This window comes from Anneissia japonica, unplaced genomic scaffold (genome assembly GCF_011630105.1).
Source record: "Anneissia japonica isolate Jap-2015-1 unplaced genomic scaffold, ASM1163010v1 scaffold234_len1672027_cov178, whole genome shotgun sequence".
Lineage (NCBI taxonomy): Eukaryota > Metazoa > Echinodermata > Crinoidea > Comatulida > Comatulidae > Anneissia > Anneissia japonica.
The window spans coordinates 705,257-718,893 of NW_022738761.1; the positions used below are offsets into that span (position 1 = coordinate 705,257).

General features: G+C 33.7%; 1 protein-coding gene across 2 annotated transcripts in view; it reads right to left on the minus strand.

The window, feature by feature from the left end:
• Positions 1–12: 12 nt before the first annotated feature.
• LOC117117757 (homeodomain-interacting protein kinase 2-like) overlaps positions 13–13,637 on the minus strand; it is a 68,474-nt gene continuing 54,849 nt past the window's right edge. For both annotated transcript variants that reach the window (XM_033262175.1, XM_033262177.1), the window contains exons 11-15: positions 12,714–12,841; positions 12,485–12,614; positions 11,279–11,433; positions 8,933–9,229; positions 13–8,310 (exon numbers count right to left, since the gene is read on the minus strand). In XM_033262175.1, coding sequence (XP_033118066.1) covers positions 6,831–8,310; positions 8,933–9,229; positions 11,279–11,433; positions 12,485–12,614; positions 12,714–12,841 — 2,190 coding nt within the window. In that variant the 3' untranslated portion in view covers positions 13–6,830. The remainder of the gene's footprint in view (positions 8,311–8,932; positions 9,230–11,278; positions 11,434–12,484; positions 12,615–12,713; positions 12,842–13,637) is intronic.

Sequence of the window (13,637 nt, forward strand, 5' to 3'; positions counted from 1 at the left end):
GGCAACCGTTTATTATGCAGTAAAATATGATTATTTATTCAAAAAATCTCCCATACACCAGAAAAACCATTTTCTTTTGTCACCATTTTCCTCGAATCAAACACTGTAAAGGCAACAGCTAGAATTCAAGAAAGCGCTCCCTACCTCAATATAACACAACATGCAGAACGCTTCAACAAAAATACCACTCGCATAAAAAAATATCCGAATCATTTGGGCCGCATTTAACATATCAAAGCTTGCTAAATGACTGAGCATGATCAAACATGAAGAACATTCAATTTTCTAACATTATAATAATACAACATTTGAACAAGTGAAACCATAGCAATAGTGGTACAACTTTGTTTTTGTTTTCAAGTATCCTAAACCTTTACGTATTGCACACCTGTTTTCTTCAGCATTCAAATCTAGTATGTAAATGGTTTACAGTATGTGGAATACCTCATTGCAAAGCACATCATGAAAACAAACCTTGATCAAAAAGTTAATGAAGTTAATTTTCAATAAATTTGAGGAAGAAAAGCAATATGAACTCGTCAACTCAGCAGCTGAAGCAAAAAAATGTGTTACTTGGGTCTACAGTTATGAACCAGTATAAAATTGGACCTTTCCAGAACAGGACCATGAATATATAAGCTTTAATAACAAAGATAATAAATAGCAAAAGATAGAGCAGTTCGCGATATTGTAGTACGCCCCATGGGGGCGTCCATGAGAGCAATTTTCCTCCATCCGAGTGGCGGCGCTATATTTTGGATTGGTTGGATATCTCTGATTTGTTTGTTTTCATTAGTTTCTCCACTCCAAGAAATAATTTTCCTCCATTCTAGGGAGTGTGGACGTTCCATCAAATTTAATGCAAACTACGCGAAGAGCTCTGTCTTCTGCCATTTATGTTCTTTGTTATTAATAAACTTTTATGTCCAAAAAAATGCACGTTTGCGCATTACGTACATTCGTTTACGATGTCATTTTGTGCAACATTTGAAACAATAACCAAGGGGCTGTGCTCAATGGAAAGGTACAATATTTATGCCTGGTAACATTATCATACTGCTCTACCAAACCAATGTCTACCTTTCACTGAAAAACACTCAATAGCCCGTTCCATGTTACATGTAGTCAAAATACAACATAGAAACATGTAGAGATACAGTACTTTAAAGAGAAAAATGGACAAAAATAATTTCTAAAATAGATTAGCTATTACATATTATACAACTATCAAAAAAGCACACAATCCAAAATGGAATTAATAATTATTTTCAACCACAGTCTTCAACATATATTTTGTAAATTGTAGGCACCTAGAATCAAACAATAACACCAAAGCATGCTATCAGCTACAACCTATTTATATCAACGAATTGAAAAAAAGCATTGTAAATCCATACAAGCACTTAAATTCATCATTCACAACAGAGTAAATCTGTGTTACATACAGTACACGAATGAGTATGCAGTTATATGGGTTAATGCTTCTTAATATACCCGATTCATTTATAATATAGCATATAAAATTAATATTGGTCTCGAAGTATTTCTATATTGAAGCATTTCAATCGTCCTATGCGAGTAGAAATTCAAAACGGCTAGTACTAATTGTTCTAATCTGTATTTTACTAAACCAAAATGTGAACATTCATCCAAAATCAGTGTAAAGATCGACTTGTCCAATTTAACAAAATGACAAGAACGAACTTAATTTTTGTAATAATCCCATTAACTTACTAAGCATTTGGCTTCTTACATACATATATTTATATATAGATATTTTAATTGCAAGTCAATAAATTGCATTTCGAATTCACATAAAAGTACTTAACAAAATATCTAATGTATGCAAACTATATTCGATGTCTACTTGCTACATTTTATCGTCGTCATTCATACTCACTATATAATACAAAATCATTAAATACTACGGCACCACATGCATAAAAACCTATTAAATTAATAGTAATACACCAACAATACTGACCACTAGGAAAAGATACAAATGTTGTCAACAAAACCAAATATACTGTACTGTAGTATTTTAATTATAGTAGTGGTAAGCAGATTAAGGAAATGTTATGATGGTTACTGTTTACAACAACTATCATAACATACTAAATACAAAAAAAAAAGAAAGAAAAAGGAACACTCACAGAACTAGTAAATAATTAGAATTAATACTGTAGTAGTTTAGTGGTAAGACATGGAATCCAAACAAATGAACAGCACTGTCATGTGTTGTAACAAAAACCCATTGAAACCACCAAATCTTATTAAGCTTCAATAAAGATTTAATAGACTTGTAAATATCTGAATTGGTGTGTTCACAACCTCTAAGGCCAAATACCAAATTTCATTAGAAACGTAAACAAGAGGTCAAGGTACATAAAACAGTAAACTGAATAAAGAAATTCAGTTGTGATATTTTGTTTTTGCAATTTATTTGAAGTTTCAGATGTAAATGAGATATTTCTTTGGTTTATAGGGCTATCCATGTTTTCTATATGGTTTAGTTATGGTTATTCATTTATAAAACTGTTGTATTTGTCAGGAATTTTGCAAATAACATACAAAAAAGTGCTGCAAGTAAGGGTTGAAAACCATGCTAAATAGAGGAAAATTGGCAGTTTCAAAAAACAATAAATATGATACATAATGTAGGTGTAATATTATAAGCTTATGGATAACTAGAATGCAAAATTGATGAACAAACATCATAATCATGGCAGTGTTTGTCAAGGCTAACCATTCCTTTGAAAATATTCCATTGGATTGAAAATAACTGAGATATTCACAACAGCTTCACCTCCCACTGTACAGTACATCTAAAAGAAGCACAAATTTGACAATGGTAATTTATACAAAATGCTTCTACTGTACTGTATACTGTAACAACAAAATTAAGTTTCTGTAGTAGATATGCCAACGTTGTTTGTGGCCTTATCAGATGAAGCTAAAGAGAATATCAATGGAATGACAACAAATACATTATTGTTTTCTAGAAAATTGTACTATTTAAAACCAAATTTCATTGTTATCAATGTGCTATTATTTGGAATGTTAATGTAAAAGACATTGTTGACAACATTTAACATTCCTTCATTTGAAACAAAAAATAGAGAACTAAACAAGCCTAATAATAAGAGTAAAAGACAACCCAAAATAACAAAACATCAAATATTAAAGAGAACTTAAAAAAATAAACAATGTTGATTCTTAAAAACTGCTTTCTAATAAGGTACTACACAAAATGTTTACTACCTTGCTAAACCAATTACAACAAATTTATATTTAAACAATAAGTATGTAGATACTGGCAACCATCTGTGATTCGTCTATTGACTTAATACATATTAAATTCTACTGGAAACATTGGTGACAACATACAACAGCAACTGAAACATTTCTAATGGTGGAAGTGGTCATGGTAATCAAGAAAAGAGGTACTAATTTATACAAAGAGGTAGAACTTGAAAGCTAAGTCCTAATGCTTTGTATCTAGTATATACTAATATAATAATCTACATGATTCATCAAATTAACAATATATATAATACATAGCATTATCAATTAACAGTTAGCATTTAGTACTACTGAAAACCAATTCTAAATTAGGGGCTAGTTTGAGCCAAATCTCTTGAAAGCCACCCTTTCAATTACTATATATGTAGAACAAATTAGCAAATATATTACAGTTTTAATAAGACAAATCCCACTAGTTTAGCACCATATAATATGGAGATATTCAAACAAGTCGTCCACAACGATAAATTGACCTCAACAATTATTCAAAATTTCAATCTACAATTATTACTACAAATCAATCACAAAGCTAGGATATCCTATCACAAAAACAAAATGAAAATACACAATCATTAAATAACCTTTAAAAATAAATGGAGAAGTTTCTGAAACTAACAAAAAATAATAACTTTGGCTCCATTTTACATAAAATTTCCAAGATATGCTAGATTTTGCTCCAAAATAAAATATTATCAGCTATCAGTGAATACTCTACAAAACTATGGTTATAACACACCTGTAATATCTACATTATTCGATAAAACTATAATCATAATCATTTAATAAAACATGAAAGGAACATACTACATTTATTGTCTAGCTTCAAAACAATACAAATGTCTTTCAGTTTAAATACTTCCATTCATTTTAATACTAATTCAACAAATTTTTGACACAACCAACTCGTCTCTTATGCTCGAGAAACAATTTCTAGCAATCTCTTTAAAATACAATGGGTATCGGATTGTATGCTTTTAGCAAACACCTCCATCGGCTTTCTTGACCGGCAAGACATGCTAGCAAACATCATCTGAGATCCTTTAATACCCTGACCTACAAGATCATCCGATTATTAACTTCATCTATATACATACATTTGCTTTCTTTAAAAAAACCAAAATTCATTACAAAACAAATTTCCATCATCATTATTAACAGCAATCAAAACATTTGCTATAATTTTCTTAAATTTCTAAACAATTGCTCCATCATGTTTTACACTGTTTGAAAAAAAAAAAATCAGCCAATCAATTTGAAAGCATTTATTCTGACATGCCACCAAACTTTCAGAAAACCATGTTCAAAAATTACAAACCAATAGGAATTTGGGAGTATACAAGATAAATTTCAATAGTTCATAACTTACTTTCTAAAAGTACTGCAACTACTCAAAATTACTGCTGTACAATTAAATTGTCACTAAATCAAAGTTTCCATTTTTTAAATGCACACATAGTGTATTAAATCTCTGTTCTGTACAATTCTAGTGCAGGAATTTACTATCTATATATTACAAACAAGCTTTATCTTCCATTTACATATTTAGACTTTCAAACTTACAATTTGTAATTCCTAATATAGGTCAATCCTATTTATTGTTCTATTTTTTTTTCATGGAAAGACAACTTTGAAAGCCTCATTTTTAAACAGTAAAATACAATGTTCTCTGTTCTAGGAAAAATAGTGCTTTATTATAAACATGCTGTCTAATACATTAGTCGTATCCTTTGGCAAACAATCCTTTGTTTATTCCATGACAAATATACTGCATATTACATTCCCCAGATATAAGCATATTGGACCACAACATTTTCTTTAACTGCAAAACAGGTTAAATTTCTTCTGTCTGCTTAAACATTCATAAAAATCCATACTATTGAATATATACTGTAACATACAACCGCACTCATGCATTTAGATAGCTAACATAAAAAGATAACTAACAATTTTCAATATCTGTCCTATACTTATGAACCAGTACTAAACTGAAAACCTTCATAAAACTTAAAATTCCCTATTAATAATAGATATCTAAAACCGCATAATAAACTTCATCAAATTGTTTTTAAAACTTGAGGCAAATATGATCCTTTTTTAAAACTTATTAATTATTTAATGTACAGAGGGTAATAATCACTTAATTATGCTGCGAGAACAATTCACTCAACTAGCAAATGCTATATTTTCCTTGAAACAAAGATGATTTTGTTAAAGGTTACAGAAAAGATGTCAAATAGTGAACCCACAGACATGGAAAATAAAATGCCAAAAAGTTTACATTATTTGATAATGGGAAAATATTGCTGGAAATACCATTTTATCTAAGCTTGATATCTACTAATAAAGAATATAAAGGGAAAAGGCAAAGCTGAAACACACATCACACACACACCAGCATTTTACTTGGTATAATTAGGAGGGGGTAGGGTACAATGGCTATGTTCCCTTGTTTGTGCCATTGGAAAAAAACTAGTAGCTAGTAGGAAGCAAATGTTTCATATTGAATATACCTGTATTTCATGCATCACAGAACAGAAGAGTTTGCATAATTATTATGGTTTTTTTTAAAATATACATTATTAATCGGACCTTTTGAGATAGAGGGTGCTATACACATTTCAAAATATATTTATTATTAGTGCATGTATTTATAGTACATCTGCAGGTATAGATAATATTCATGTATTGAATATTGAATGTTTAGACAGAGGGCACTATATAAATTTTCAAAAATATATATTTTATTATTATTGTGCATGTATACTACATCTACATGCATGGAAATAACATGCATGTATTGAACATATACATGAATGTTGAGACAAAGGGGATTATATGAATTTGAAAAATATATATATTAATTACTTGGCATCATACATTTGCATACATGGATAATAACATACATGTATTGAATATATGCATAAATGTTATTGTTAATTCAGATGCTAATTCTGAATTGGAATAAAAAATGTGTGTGTGTGTGTTGTGGTTAAAGGGAATCACATTATAAACTAAAAGGTTCCATACAATTCAAACACAAAATGTAAACAGAAATATTAATATCAACTGGAAACTCATTAAACAATACGCAATAGTTGGGCCAAAAGGCCAATTATTCAATCAAATTTTGCTCAAAACGATTGCTAATTATTATTCAACATGCGTCACCTCTTTTAATTGTAATAGAATATAATCTTCACCTACACATGTGGAATGCGACTAGCTCACAAGTATGCTTTAAAGTTTTCAATGTGTATAGGCGGTTCCAAGGAACGTTTTCCTAATATCATGCAGCAGTTGTAGGTAATCTCAGGTGAGAGTTACTGGCTCAAAGCAACTTAGCATTTGATGGCATTCCCAACAAGGAAAGATATATATTTACTTATATAAGATAGTGTACAGTTTATAGTAATGTTCAGGCTAGCAGAAAAAATGTATGTAATGCCCACAAAAGTTTGTAAGAACATGGCAACGACAGATTAATCAATCATGTTCAGTTGAGTAAATTTATCTCGCAGTGCCGCCAGTCAATCACCCGGCAGACTCTGGTACACGTACAGTTGCCGCATCCGTGTCGGACTCATTGGATAGGAGTACAGATTCCCAGAGGGTGATCTGATATATACCGGATGATTGTAGGGCGGCGCATACTGGGATGAATGCGCAATCGTTGGCGACTGCCTGTATGCCACATGTTGTACTGTCGGCGAGTGCAACATTGCCTGCGAGGGCAGCTGACCTGGAATGTTTGATTTGTAATGAACATAACGCGATGTCTGTGATGGTAACGACGGTAAACTCGCGGGTCCTACAGGTGAACTCAAACCTGGATATGTGACAAATTGTGGGGCCATGTGGGCAGGTATGTGAATATGTGGTTGGCTAACCATAGGTTTATGTGATGGGCTCACATGTTGGGGAAATGGAAACGGAAGATTCTGCACGGTTGGTGATGAGTACGTATTGACGTGGCGGAAACGTTCATTTCGATCATACGATCCTGTAGCGGATTGATGCGAAGGGTACGTACATCTGTAGCCTGGGATATTTCCAGGTTCACGATAACCCTGCAAACTCCCTTGTTCTCTAAACATTGGTAAAGTGCTAGATTCTTTATAACCCTGCGAAGTTCCCATATCCCTATGTCCATGTATATTACTGTTGGCATCTCTGTTTCCTTGAGAACTTTCTCGTGAACCTTGGGCTACGCTTGACTCCTGATAACCTATTGAGCTACCAGGTTCTCTGTAACTTACCCTTGACCTTGATGAGCTTGCTTTATGGGAAGAAGCTTGACTGCTAGTTGACTGTTGGCTTATGCTTGTTGGTAACTTTGGCAAGGATGCTGATGTCTCTTTTTGTCTTGAACTTGCATTTAACGTGTTCTCACACTTGAGTGGTGGCAGATTCACAAATGCTATCGAATTGTCAGCTTTCTGCCGCGTACTTGCTTCCTGCTTCAACGCCAAAGCACCATCTTTGCGTGCATCAACAGACTTCTTATACGGTAATCGCCCAGATTTCTCTTTCTTCCGATGTTCTGTTGTAGGTTCCTTTGGTTTAGCACCTTCCATGGTTTTCTGCTGGAATCCTACCTTTTGACTTTGCTTGCCAGAACTCCTTGGAGTGACAATGATAGCATTAGAACTATCAACCTGCTGGGCAGGGCTCCTTGACTCAGGGTCATGGTCATCGTTCTCGTGTGACTCTATACAAATTTCCGGTGCCTTCACTACAGTCTCTTCATCCCTATTACTGTTGAGATTTGCTGGACTCTCTGACACTTCAGGAGTGTCAGGAATCGTCACACAACTAACAACGTTCTGGCGCTGAGACTTACTGACATCATCTGCCTTGAATGGCGATACCTCTAAGGATGAGTATGATGATGACATGTAGTGATTTGGTGCATCTGGACTGGCACTAAGAATACTATTAGTACTACTAAGTGAGCATGAATGTGTGATAGTGGTTTCATTGCAAGCTTTGCAACTGCCATCTAAACACCTGAAAGAAACCAAAATTGAAACTCTAAATTGATGTTGAAATATAATAAAACAAGATTTATTAAGAACATTAAATAAAAAGAAGTAGAGTTCACTTTGTAGGAGATGGTTCTAGTTCAGTTATTTATCAATGCCTGTTCAGCATCTGGATCAGACCACAGTGACAGGGTCTGTGAGATGAATAAGTACAGCGGGGTAACCCCCTACTTGTCTCAAAGGATGTACTGGGTTCTTTATAGTACACATGAGCCAATTGTGTATACTGGGCCTATGGTTTATAGTCTTTATCAGAGAAAACTTCTTCCACCTCCAGAACCATAGACGAGCGTGCCGTTCGAACCAGCCCTGATATTATGGCTGTAGGTTGCAGCGCCCTTGCCTTAACCGCTCGGCCATTCAACTTGCCATGTGATCTTCTACTTTAAGTTTACTATCATTGCCTAGTCATACATACATATCTATATACACTTATGGCAGTCAGCCCCTTGACAGATTGTAGATAATGAACAGTGGAATTCGAGCCCACTACCTCAAGTTTAAGAACCAGAACCAAAACCGCTACACCAGCTGCTCCCACAGTTACACAACGCTGTACCAACTACTCAACACCGAGGCTTACTTACCCTTTATCAGTTGCTTTTTCTGGTTCTTCTTCACTGTCACTGCTAATAGTAATGACACTTGGTGTTGGGCTGGGTGAATCGGCTATCACGATTGGGTCACGCTTGCCTGTGTATTGACTTTTCTTTGTGTCAGTAGGCCTCTTGCTGGTACTCGGAGCATTAGATCGGTCTGTGGCGTACGTTACTTGAGTGAGGGACAAATCCTGCGTTGGAGATAAGTTCGCTTTGACGCGCTTCTTCTGGGGAGAGAGGCTACTGCTAAAAGATGGATTTGTTTTCTTTGTCATAGCACCACGCCTAGATTAAAAGAATAGTAAGGAAGACAATATTAGAAAAGGTTTGTATTCATAATGTTAGTACATTTTGCAGTGTTTAATTTGTCATATTCATTAATCTACTTTCAAATCATACACAAAACACATAACATATACATTATAGTAATATAAAGAAATAATAATTATTATATATTCAATTCATTGTTGTATTTGGTTTTGCTATTCTACTGCCCGTTGTTATAGAAGACTTAAAAAAAAAAGGGGAAAAATTAAAGAGCCTATTTCATAGATTCTTCTAATGAAACAAATATTTAAACAATTCTGTTTTCAGAATTAAAAAATATTTAAAATAGACATCCTTAAATTGATTGCCGTATTTAACAAAGTATAAGCCCATGATTGAATATAAGACCACCCCCTTGTTTAGGCTTGATTTCAGATGCTAGCCTTCAATCTGAAAAAGCCCAGGGTATAATTCCAACTATTGCATGCAGCTGGACTTACTAAAAATTGCGCAGAAATTCGCTCAAAAATTAAGTTCTTGAGGAGTTTCATACGCAGGCCTTAGTGTAGCCAAGTCCTAGCTTTTCATTAGTCTGGTAAGGCATTAATTCTATCCTAAATGAAATCTGACTATGAGTCTGCACCTCAGCATTAATAATAATAATAATAATAATAATAATAATAATAATAATAATTTATACTATGCATAATGTAAAGACCTCTATGCGCTTTTACAACAGGAATTGAAATAAATTTAGGTGATGAATTATTATGAATTACCTATATAGAAATAAATATACTACTATATAAATAGATTTATTTGAAGTTAAAATTCACTTGAAAAATACAGTAATTCTAAGTTCCTTTCATCTAATTTCATATTTCCTTTCTTGTCCATATTACCTTTCTTACCTTTTTCCATATCTTTTCTTTCTTCCCTTTTTCTTTCATTTCTTTCCTATTTCCTTTCTTTCTCTTCCTTTGATTCTCTATTTTTTCTTCTATTTTTCTATTTCTTTCTTTTCCTTTCTAGATCCTTCTTTCCTTTTCTTTCATTTGTCTATAATTTATTTCAATTCTTTCTTTTCTATTCCTTTTTCTTTCTTTATCCTGCCTTTATTTTTCTATCCTATTCCTTTCTTTTCTTTTTCCTTTCTTTTCCTTTCTAATTAATTTTCCTTTCTTTTTCCTTCTTTTGTCATTCATTTTCTTTTCCCCTTCTTTTATCTTCTATTCCTTTCCTTTTCTATCCTTTGCTTTTGTAACAATATGTTTAGGCTTATTTTTCATGGAAGGATGTTTTGTATATCTTGTGTAACTTTTCCCTCTACAAATAATTCTTACAACAGTGCCTACGCTATGTCTAACTACTGTAGCTAGATGTTACTGATCTATATGTAGTGGCGACCCCCTGGAGGTCACACTGCATTGACCCCGTATTCCCCAGGTTAGGTCTTCTGTGCTTCAAATGCGCATCCACTGGCATGTGCACTGAACGGCCGACCCAGGGAAGCCCTCGGAGAAAGGACAACAATTCAAGTCCAGAGCTCACACAATTGTATTATAGCCCAAGCAGGAATCAATGACCTATAACGGTGAGTACCAACACATTGGCTATTTTATAATATATGCTTCCATGTTGCGGGCTATACTCACTACACGTGTAAGAATAGACACCCGGCAACTGTCTGTGTTTAAGGAGCTGCATGTATTGAGATACTGTTGTAACAACCAGCTAGCAAAATGATCGTATGGGCATATCACTTTATTTTTGCATGTTTTTCAAACAAATCAAAATCAACATACTTTCGCCACGTTTTGTCTGTGTATAAGCCCACTCCGTAATTTTCAGTGAATTCCGTAGCTACTGTAGGTCTCTTGGACTTACACACAGTGAAATACGGCATTAGCTGGTTAAATTTTGTAAAAGGGTAAAGGACCAATGATACTTAAGCAAAAAGATATATCTTGTTCTAATTTATAATTGAAAGCTCATAACCTACTTAAATATTAAAAGCCAGGAGGTTATCTTAACAGGTTTTCTTAAAATAAAATTTGGATGACTTACCCTTGACCAGGAAGTTTACGGGCAGTTCTTGTTGTCTGGTTGCCTCTGTACAATGGTGTCTGTAAACTAGGTACGTGGCTTTGCGGTAGGCCTAGGGTTTGATGTGGGGTACTCTGGAGCATCGGTACAGGGCGACCGGAAGTAATACCACCTCTCTACAAACATAGAAAAAAATCATGTTTGTTTTAGTTGTTTTTAAATATCATAGTGATATAGCAGAGCTGATCATTTTGGAGTGCCACATGATTCGAACCCAGGACCTTGGTTTAGATGGTAAACATCTTAACCAAAGAAACCATACATCCACTGGATCTATGGTGATCAAGCTTTAGAAAATATTGCTGGATTCCAACATGACAAAATTTATATTTTTTTTTACCCTGTCTACTTATCCCAATTAACTTTGATTTACATAATCAAAATTAGGTAATTAAAACTTAATCTATACAAGCAACAACATATCTGTTCTATTAAAAATTTAGTTTGACTTTAACCTAATTTAATTTATTACGACTCGTGACTCAATAGCAGCCATGGCTCCTAGTAGTCTCATAAATATTCTTATCTTTAGTATTCTTGTACCAATATAGAAAATAATCCATTAATATCTTTTGAATTTCTTTTACTTCCAGAATTTAGTAATTGTCTAAAATCTATCTAGTTAAATTGTTTTTGTTTATGGTAAGTTTATAGCCTTGGTTGATACTGTCAATGTATAATATTAAAGGTTTGTTACTAAAATTATTATTTCCATATGTTATATTTTGATTAAAAAACAAAATAAAATCAAAATTAATCGATATAAATGGTAGTCATGAAATGCACATTCAGAAACGGGGATATTATGAGTGAATTTCTGGTTTTGATAATGAAAGATCAGCCAGTAATTTTTTCAAGTTCACTGTGGGTCATGCATACATTATCAAGTAACCCGTATGCAGTAAAGGAAGTTGTCAATTTCCTTTCTGCACTCTGCATCAGTCTGACATGGAATTTCACTGTTTTTTTTATTATAAATTTCTTCTCATGCATGAGTTAATATGGGCTCTAAGTGGCTTTACAGGGAGAAAACAAATTATATCTAGCAAACCAGAGCTCTTTGAAATGACTAACAACCACTCATACACAGTAGCACCGCAAAAACATCTACAAGGGACATTGGTTCCAACCCAAGTAGGAGGGTATAATACTTAAAACACAACAAACCTCTAGGCAATGATCATAAAAAGAACTCTCTCCAACTTCCATCGGGAACAGTGCAGGACTCGGCTCGGTTAAAAATCCGGAATCCTCAGACGAACGCCACGACATTGGGGCTGCAGACACGTACTGCCGTCTGCAATGGAGGGGGTAAAAACAGAAGGCATGTTAGGAGACTGTGCAATGTGCAAAATCAAATCAAAAGCATATTGAATGAAATATCCGGTTCGCTTACCTCCATGTGTCTCTGATTGGCTGCGTTTCAGGAATGACAGGCTGTTGTGCCACAGCTGCTGCACCTTGTTGCCATGGTGACAAGAAAACCTGGTTACTCGGCGGCCATGATTGCACAGGTGCAGTAGGCTGGAAAGGAAAAAAAAGGATTTCTTTAAACCTTTCTTTAAATGACACTAAATATCAACACATCCAGTTGCATATTTATGAAGAGGAAAAAATCATACAGATGTCTCTAGCTTGAACGGGAATTATGATTTATGATTCTTATATTAATGTCGAAAAACGGAGGAAATCGGTTTGACTGGTTTATCTGTCACCAAGTGATTTTCACTTTGTCAAAAAGCCTAAACGTAATGATGTTGTCTTCTGTGCTTTATCATCAAAATGACACATGCATCACCTAAGCTTCAAAAGTTGCCTAATAGCAACGTCTTACTATAAACATGTTCCAAAATTACCAAAATGCAGAGAGAGTGGTGATGGAGTAGTTGTAATTTCTACACACAGCAGATGACAAATTGCCAGAATGTGCATGTTATTTAAGAAAAAAATTCCAAATTTAGCATATTTCATTTTATTAAAAAATAAAACAGATAAATTTATAATTAGTGGAAAAATAAATATTATACAGCTTCACATTAAACACTGTCATATCCTGTAGCAGACATTTATAATTAATAATTATAATTAATAGCCTGTTGCCTCAATTGAACTGATTTTTTTAAATTTCTATATTTATGTTTCACTATTCATTCATGTTTGTAATGTTTTACTTGTTTGAAATGAAATTAGGAGACTAATAAAAACAAAAAAATGAGGTGGAAAAGACACATTTTGATTTTGATCTTACCTCTTGGATAATGTATGATTTAAATTAACAAACACCAAATCCCTCTTTTTAAGCACAGAGCAGTTAAAAAAT